The sequence below is a fragment of the Nanorana parkeri genome, unplaced genomic scaffold (genome assembly GCF_000935625.1).
Source record: "Nanorana parkeri isolate BGI_ZX_2015 unplaced genomic scaffold, ASM93562v1 scaffold1135, whole genome shotgun sequence".
Classification (NCBI taxonomy): Eukaryota; Metazoa; Chordata; class Amphibia; order Anura; family Dicroglossidae; genus Nanorana; species Nanorana parkeri.
In genome coordinates this window covers 12,715-21,739 of record NW_017307403.1, presented here as the reverse complement: position 1 = coordinate 21,739, position 9,025 = coordinate 12,715, and the positions used below count along the sequence as shown (strand labels likewise).

At 43.5% G+C, this 9,025-nt stretch overlaps 2 protein-coding genes across 4 annotated transcripts in view; one reads left to right on the top strand and one right to left on the bottom strand.

The window, feature by feature from the left end:
* The window catches only part of COPE (coatomer protein complex subunit epsilon), a 15,541-nt gene extending 9,679 nt beyond the window's left edge, over window positions 1-5,862 (bottom strand). For all 3 annotated transcript variants that reach the window (XM_018568075.1, XM_018568077.1, XM_018568076.1), the window contains exons 1-3: window positions 5,696-5,862; window positions 1,478-1,540; window positions 1,263-1,363 (exon numbers count right to left, since the gene is read on the bottom strand). In XM_018568075.1, coding sequence (XP_018423577.1) covers window positions 1,263-1,363; window positions 1,478-1,540; window positions 5,696-5,794 — 263 coding nt within the window. In that variant the 5' untranslated portion in view covers window positions 5,795-5,862. The remainder of the gene's footprint in view (window positions 1-1,262; window positions 1,364-1,477; window positions 1,541-5,695) is intronic.
* Window positions 5,863-5,970: 108 nt separating this feature from the next.
* LOC108796586 (probable ATP-dependent RNA helicase DDX49) overlaps window positions 5,971-9,025 on the top strand; it is a 12,094-nt gene continuing 9,039 nt past the window's right edge. The window contains exon 1 of the mRNA XM_018568082.1: window positions 5,971-6,102. Within this exon, the coding sequence (XP_018423584.1) occupies window positions 5,988-6,102 (115 nt within the window). The 5' untranslated portion in view covers window positions 5,971-5,987. The remainder of the gene's footprint in view (window positions 6,103-9,025) is intronic.

Genomic DNA, 9,025 nt, shown 5'->3' with positions numbered 1-9,025 from the left:
TAACCATATGAAGATTCTAAAGCTGTTCTGCAATAGTGATGTAATAAATACAATTACTAAATGTGAGCTAAGTGTATTGGAAAGAATGTGTCATTTTGGATGTTTAACCACGTGAGCTCTCATTCCCGTATACCCCTCATGGACGAAAACAATTTTTACATTTCTACTATGGACCTCTTTATTTGGTGATACATTTGTCATTACTTAAAGAAGTATTGGGAGAGTAAAATATACTTTTCCCAATACCAGGAGCGGACGTGTGACACTGCAGCTCTCACATGCCAGCTCATTATACTGACAACTGAGCGATCATGTAATCGTTGATTGCTCAGCTCACGGTCTTCTCCCTGCAGGGATTGGTGACTGTCAGTCACCACTCCCCACAAGGATTCCCCCCTCCCCTTCTCTGTTCCTCCAGTGCTCATTAGAGGGACAAACAGGGGAGAGGGCAGGCACAGCTGGCTCTAAAGCGGCAGTGCCAGCTATCAATCAGGCAGGGGGTGACAATATTGTAGAGCCAAAAAAAAAAAAGTTTTGGTTTTAATTCTCTTCTAAGATAACAAATTTATAAATACATTCTTTAGTTGGGGAAAAAGAAGCCACTATTTGGCTATATTGTTTTTCAAAAATATATTTTTTTATATGAAATCAATAAATAAGTTAAAAAAAAGAAGAAAAGCGCAAAAATATATTTTTTTCCTGTTTCAATTAAAAAGTATACGTTTTAGTCTATATTTTGTCCCATTTATACATCACACTAAAATTACAGGTTATGACAAAATAACTTGCAAATAAAGAAAAAGGTGTTTGAGCAAAAATAATAGCTTAGGGTAGGAGGAGTTAATTAGGGATGACTAGGGTAAACTAAGTCAATAAAGGGTTACATAGGGGAAAAAAATCTTGTAAGGTTTCTTTAAGTGATGTCACATTTACTAGCTCATTCATAAGTAGATCACCTTTGATTAGGATGCTCTGTTATGCAAAGCCCCTGCTCACAACCACCTCCTGTACATCTCTACTGGTCCAAAACTAAGATGAATGGGCTAAATGATCAACAGAAAGGGACAGGACAGGGGCAGTTTTTAACAAAAAAAAGCTGGTAAAGGTTTGCAGAGAACAAAGCAGCCTTCTGCTTTCAAGCTCACGGCATGTGCATCTGCATTTATTTCCAGCTGCCAGTTTACATGGTTTAGGTGGTACAGGAATACTTGAAGAAAAAAAAGGCCAAATATAAACCAGATAAATGAAATTGAAATACACACCTGCGGCTTTCGTTGGATAGATATTCTGCAAACATGCGCACAGCCTGCAGCTCTGCACTGGCATTTGGGCGAATTTCATCCAGAACTACGCCATACTTTCTCTGTTTCAATTAACAAAAGATGTCAGTGCTAAACAATTTTTTTTTTCAAAAAATCCAACATGAACAGCGTATAAATATAGAAAAACTAATGATATGACAAGAATACTATTTTACCTGTGCTATATATGCTCTGTAAAGGAATACATCTCTCTCCACTTCTTTATCAGGACTTGAAGGCTATAGAAGACAACACAGAAAATAAATGTAGACATATGAAGGAATAAAATTCACACAATCACCATAAGAGCCCCAAAATCTGAAAGCTATGTACACTGTTGTGCCGATTTAAAGGGTTATTAAACCCTTGCATGTTTTTGCATATATCTACAGCTAGCAAGCAGTAGATATATGCAAAACGATTTAAAAAAAATAGGATTTTGGTACTCACCGTAAAATCCTTTTCTCTCCGTTCATTGAAGGACACAGGGAACAGATCGGAGATGATGTACTGTATTAGTTTTTTTGTGCCTAGCGTCCTTCTCCTGCAGGTGGCGATATTACCTACAGTACATGATCTCCGATCTGTTCCCTGTGTCCTTCAATGAACGGGAGAGAAAAAAAACTTTTTCAAAGGGTTAATACTTACCTGTGTCTCCGCAGCGCGCTCCCGTCCGAACATTTCTTGGGATTTCTTAAAGGATTTTGGGGCGAGTGCATGTGCAGTTCAGATGTTCGGCCGGGAGACGAGGAGAGACACAAGGTAAGTATATGGAGCAGTGTGCACCTGCACAGACTCCGTGGGACACCAGAGAAGAGGAGGACAGAGCAGTCAGCACTGGATCGGTAACCCGCACCAGCGCTTGAGGGACAGCTAAAAACAAGATGATCGGATTAAGAGGCATCATTTAAGGTAAGTCCTTACATTAGCCTTTTGGGGGTGGGGGGAATTTTGCCCTTAATGTCACTTTAAGCCCAATTGAACTCTGATTGTAAATTACCTAAATACTTTCCAGGTGCATCAAAACTAAAAGTGTTCAATGTCAGGTAATTTTCTAGAGTAGAAAAATCTATCCCTCACACGCTTGCTGTAAAGGAGGATCCTTGCTTTCTGTGTGGAAGCAGCAATCCCTCAGCAAAGGTTCGAATCCCCTCACTGATCAACGCCAATCACCTCAATGGCACACAGAAAAAGGAACTGTTTTTGTTGTGATAAAATGAGAAAATACTGAAATACTGCTCTGGCTTCTACCTAAGGACAGGCCTTGTTTGCGTAATCCTATCACCCATCACTCTCTTTTAATCTGGGATGCCCATAAATATTCTAGTGGCCTCATGTACCCTCATCGACCACTGCTTTCTTTTCTTGGAAATCCTTCTTTTCCGCCAGGCTACGATGCTCCATATGCTTTTCGGTGTTGGATCATGTGGGGAAAATGACGCGCTTTCATACGCTCTACATGACGGACAGGCCCAAGTCTTTTCAGAGATTGCATGAGACTAAAGGTGCCCACACACCTGTCGATTATCGTACGATAATCGCGGGTGATCCGGCGATCGTACAATAATCGGCAGGTGTATGGAAGGCGTGCGACCATTTCTACTGTACAGTCACTCGTCTTTTGCCTTCCGAGCACGCTGGAAAAACTGCTGAACATCGTAAGATTTTTGGCGGGTTAGTGGCGTGCCCGGAAGACAAATGCAGGACGGGCCGGTGTGCACAAGTGCACACTGCCCGTTCAGCATTGGAATCATCGGAAGCCCTCCCCTCAGGGGGGCGGGCTTGCGATGATCGCAAGTACGATCTGCCTGTCCAAGATGGGCAGATCGTACGAGATTTTAATTACCTTACAACCATTGCACGATGAAAGTCGTGCAATGGTTGTAAGGTGTATGGCAAGCTTTATAAAATTACCCCCAACCGAACGGTTCCGCTACCTTCAGGTGAAACATTTTGTCTTCCCATGTCCCCACCTATCCCACTGAAGCTACATTCTCCTCATTTGATGGACTGATTTCCTTGTTATATGGTCTGTTTTTGGCTTGTCGCACCTCGCCCTCTCATAAATACATGTTGGCGTGGGAAAGGGATATCGGAACTCCCATTACGAAAGAACAGTGGACAACCATTTGGGACACCACTAAATCTTGCTTTCAGAATGTTAATAAGTTAATGTTTCGCTGGTACATGGTCCCTAGTCGACTTAAAATTTTTTCTACAGGTCATATGGGACTGTGTTTCCGAGACTGTGGAGAAATGGGTCCCTTTTTCCACGTATGGTGGCAATGTCCCAGAGTACAAACATTTTGGTCCCAGGTTTATAGTTTCCCATCTAATCTCCTAATTCCCACAGTTAGTCCTAGCCCACTAGAATTATTGAATTTTTCTCCAGTAGGCCTCCGTAAAAGCTATTGCAAACGCATCCTTTTTGTGCTAACTACCACTAAACACATGAAAGCGAAAGCATGGCTGTCAACTTCCATTCCTTTTTCTGAAGTGCAGCACAGGTTGCATTGGATTCTTGAAAGAATAACAGCATGTTTACTAGATAAGCTCCCTAGTTTTGAACGTCTTTGGGAACCATGGTTGCAATATCTTCACTCTCCTGCCTTTGGTTTACGTGTAGAACTTTGATGACCAGTTGCGATTCTTTTTTTTTTTCTATAGGTATTCCTGGACCACTATTTTCCTGATTCTTCTTTTTCCTTCTTTCAGCTTTCTCAACTTCAATTTTTTTCGAAGTCTTCTCCCCTCTTCTTTTGGAAGTCTGATTATACTGACCGCTTTTGTTATATGTTTTTACTCAATTACGAATGATTAGTGACTTTTGTGGCTTGTTTTTACTATTCTATGCACCCATATTACTGTTTTCGTTTGTCTTTACATTGTCAACCATGTTATTTGGAGCATAATCTGTATGCCTTTAAAATCTTCAATAAAACTTTTCATTGAAAATGGGTAGCAATACTCCTACGTCAGGGGTGGATAAGTTAATATGGAATTCAGGAGCCAGCAGGTTTTATTTTGGAGCCAGTTCTATTGACAAGAACTAGAGAAAGGTTTTAAGGAGCATTGGCTACCTGGCTCCTGGGATTTGTCCAGCCCTGACCTACAGAATTTCATAACTTTCAGAGTTGCATATTAAAGAAAATAAGTGCTTTATAGTTTTAAAGAACTCCTCCAGGCATATGAAATCTTAACCCCTGTAGTGGGGCTACCCCCGCCCTGAAAGGGTTAAGCGCTCGATTTGTGAAGGGAGAAAAAATAACAAAGAAATACTGCAGCCATTCTTTCTCTTCGCTCTGGCAGCCTGAGACCCCGCGAGTCATCATGTCTAATACAGTGTATTAGACGTGAAAACACCAAGGACATTAGACCACCAAAGAGGGGGAATGAAACTGCAGGGACCAGCTGGTTCAAAAGTTCGGATGAGTATTGTCTTTCTTATTTTTGCTCCTTAGACAAAACAAACTCTTGCAGTGCGGGAGTAGCCCCACTGCAAGGGTTAAGATTTCATATGCCCAGAGTTCTTTAATGCAAACCTGTCATGAGAGAAATACATATACTTCCATAGCTGACCACCTTTTAAAAACGATAGGTGCCTGCAGCCAATACTTGACCCAGAATAAGTATAGAGATCAGGAAGAGCATGTTTATTCCACGTCAGTGACTAAACATATTCAATGTCAGAGTGTGTGATAGCACTGGACCAATGAAAGTGGAAAATGGTTCTAATGGATATTAAGTAGTGTGCATTTGCCGTCTAGGACTTAGACCTGCTGTGAAAGAATATGGACCTTGTTCTGGTCCTACACTGCGACCTCAACAATCATGATAAACTAAACACTTAACAGATGATGAACTCGGAGGACAGCGCACAGAACAACTTAGCCAGCCAATCTGAGTACCGTTAGGAGATGCTAGTCGCAACTGAAATACTCTAATGATTTCAGTAACATCCATAGTTAAAGCTCTGAGGAATGAGGAGGCCTTTCCCCCAAAATATGTTGGCTGTATCTAATATTCTTACCCAATCAACATTTAAAAAATACTTTTTATAAGATACAAACATTTGTACTAGACACTCCTCAATAAACATCCAGGAGTTATACGTATTCAAGGAAGAGGATCAACATGACAGCCAAACAACCATAGACAATGCCCCCACCCACCACCAACAACAACAAAACACACACACACACACACACACACACACACACACACACACACATACACACACACACACACACAGATATTTCTGGAGTCAATAACAAGGGCTCAAAGTAAAATACCATTTTGTGCTCTTCTGTGAAGGGCTCTTCTTACACATTAGACTGAGCACCCTTCCCAGACACAACCTACCTAGTACCAGGCCGATGTCTGCGGGTACCCACCTTAACTTTCTGAGCCTCGTTAATGCTCTGCTGGTAACTTCCAATGTAGAACCAGTTCTTCACATCAAACAGCTCATCCACTTCTCCCTGTGCGGCCATCTCTACACCAGACACGTCACCCGGTCTATCTGACACTACTTCCGGCTGTCTGCACGTTCACTTCCGCTCAGCTGTATCATTCGTCATTGGAGGCGAGAACTGGCCCACGGCAACCAATTACGTCCAGCGCTTAGTGATGACGGGCGTTTGTCCTCGCCGGAAGTAGTGGCAGCTGTCACGTGTGGACGCAGAGATGGAGGCTTTCGAAAATTTGGGTCTGTCGTCATGGCTCATAGAACAGTGCAGACAGGTGGGAATCTGTAGGCCAAATGCGGTCCAGGAGAACTGTATACCGGCCATTCTGGAAGGTGAGTTCATGGTGCTGGGGTCCCTGGCAGGCTGTGTAAGTGTAATTTCAGAATAAAGTGTGCAACAGTGAACCACACACATAATTGTACTGATTTGTTGTGATATTTGTAAAAGGAATAGCTTTTTATTTTACTGGACGCTGATGGTCATTGTTTACACTCTTTTACATGTCACATACTGGGATTTAGACTATGGAGTCTAAATCCCAGTATGATCTATTGTTGTCTAATAAGGATCAGTACCACTGCTGTAGTGTTACAGGTCCTATACCTAGAATATAAAGTCGCAGATGTGGTTCGGTTGGTGGCGGACGTTACCTGGCGCCTGCCGCTCCGCCCAGATCTTCTATCTCAGGGTCCGGTGTTTTATCCGTCTTTACCGTCGTTGGCTTTGACGGCGTGGCTGTTGAGAGCCAGGTGTTGAGGGACCGTGGTCTCTCTGATGCGGTTATCTCTACGATGTTGCGGGCTCGCAAGCCTGTGTCACGTCGGATTTACCATCGAACGTGGAAGGCTTATTTTGCCTGGTGTGAGTCGGTGGGTTTTCCGCCTCGTTTGTTTTGACCGGTGGCGGTCACCTCGATCCGCAGGGTTTCGGAATTGGCGGCTCTCTCTTGCTCGTCCCCGTTGCTGGTCCTGCATCGGGACAAGGTGGTTCTGCGGCCTCGGCAGTCTTTCTTGCCGAAGGTGGTTTCGGCTTTCCATCTCAATGAGGACATTGTCCTGCCTTCCTTGTGTCCGAAGCCTGTCCACAGGAAGGAGAGGGCACTGCACTGTCTGGACGTTGTCCGCGCCATCCGCGTTTACCTAAGTGCTACGGCTGCGTTTCGGGAATCGGATTCCCTCTTTGTCGTTGCAGATGGCCCCCGGAGGGGCCGTGCTGCCTCGTCTGCTACCATCTCTCGATGGATTCGCGACACGATCTCTCAGGCGTATGCTATTAAGGGGCGTGAGCCTCCTTTTTCTGTTACGGCCCATTCTACAAGGGCTATTGGGGCATCTTGGGCTTTTCGCCATGGTGCCTCCGTTTCTCAGGTTTGTAAGGCCGCGACTTGGTCTTCTGTTCACACCTTTGCCAAGTTTTATAAGGTGGATGTTTTGGCATCTGCGGATGCTGGTTTGGGGCGCAAAGTGTTGCAGGCGGCCGTTTGAGGGAATTTTTTTGTTTAAGTTGGGTTTGTTGTTTCTGTTGGCCCACCCCTCTTTTTTGGTACTGCTCTGTGACGTCCCTACAGTACATGATCTCCGATCTGTTCCCTGTGTCCTTCAATGAACGGGAGAGAAAATAGGATTTTGGTACTCACCGTAAAATCCTTTTCTCTCCGTTCATTGAAGGACACAGGGCCCGCCCCTCTATGTGGGTGTGTACTCCTTTACTGCTTGTTACTAAACTGGAGACTTGTCAGCAGGTGGGGGGTTTGGCCACCGGCAGGGGCCGCCCCTAGGCTGTAATTGGTCTTTCGTTTTTTGTGCCTAGCGTCCTTCTCCTGCAGGTGGCGATATTACCTACGGTACATGATCTCCGATCTGTTCCCTGTGTCCTTCAATGAACGGAGAGAAAAGGATTTTACGGTGAGTACCAAAATCCTATTTCCCCCCTCAACCATTTACCTAATGCATTGTACAGTTCATTAAATATTTACACAAAAAATAAACTTTATTACCATTTAAAACACGTTAGACCTCTGGTGCTCTACCTGTGCCCCTTGTAATGCAGCGCTCAGGGTCCTTGCAGATAGTCTGGGGGGAATTAATTTACTAAAACTGGAGCAGACAGAATCTGGAGCAGCTGTGCATGGTAACCAATCAGATTTTCTTTTGAGTTTGTTCAGTTAAAGCAGAACTCTGGGGACATTTTTATTAACCCTTGCAGTGGGGCTCCCCCTGCACTGCAAGAGTTAAGTGCTAATTTTTGCCTAGGGTCAAAAGTTATACTCCTCCGACTCCAAGCCTACTTGCTCTTAGACTGGCCCCTGGACCCTCTCTCCTCCTCCACTGAAATGGTCTAAGGTCCCTATATCCTCACGTTCTATACACCGTGTATAGGATGTGAGGAGGTTAAGTTAAATACCATCTCAGCAGGGGAGGAGGAGACAGGATGGAGGGAGCACTGTCACAGCCGGCTGGTTTAGAGGATCTGGTGAGTAACTTTATTTGTGACCCTGCATGAGCACTTAACCCTTACAGTGCAGGGGGAGCCCCACTGCAAGGGTTAAAAAAAAACATTCCCCAGAGTTCTGCTTTAACTGAACATATTTACCTGAAGTCCTTTTTTAAGCTTTGAAATGAAAAGAGAGAAGCTGATTGGTTACTATGTACAGCTGCTCCATATTCTGTCTTCTATTTTTAGCAAATTCCCCTATGTTTTCCTTACCTAGCTGCTTAAGCTGGCCATATGCTGCTTTGGTTTTGTCCTGATGACTTTCGAGCTGTGTATGACCACATTGGTACCACTCTATTCTTCAAATCTTTTTTTTTTTTTTAACTTTTGTTTAAGGAGTCACTACAAAAATTGTTAGTGGGACAGCTTTAGTCACTGTTCATGTTCTAAATGTTTTCTTTATATAGTAAAAAAATAAAACCCCCAGTGGTGATTAAATACCACCAGAAGAAAGCTCTATCTGTCCCCAAAAAATGGTATAAAATTAATTTCAGTACAGCGCTGCATAACGGAATGAATTTCAGTCAAAGTACCGCAGCGCTGAATACTGAAAAATGGCCTGGATGGGAAGGGGGTGCAAATACCTGGTCTTCAAGTGGTTAAAGATGTATCTGGACTATTTAATGGAGTGTTGCACTTCCATTCACAATCCTGCATTTTGACACAACAATCCAATAGGATAAACATCGGAGGTCCAGGGCTTTTATTTCACTTTTTAAGGGGTCTAAGGGAATTATTTGGGAGTAGTAGTAATTTGCAACC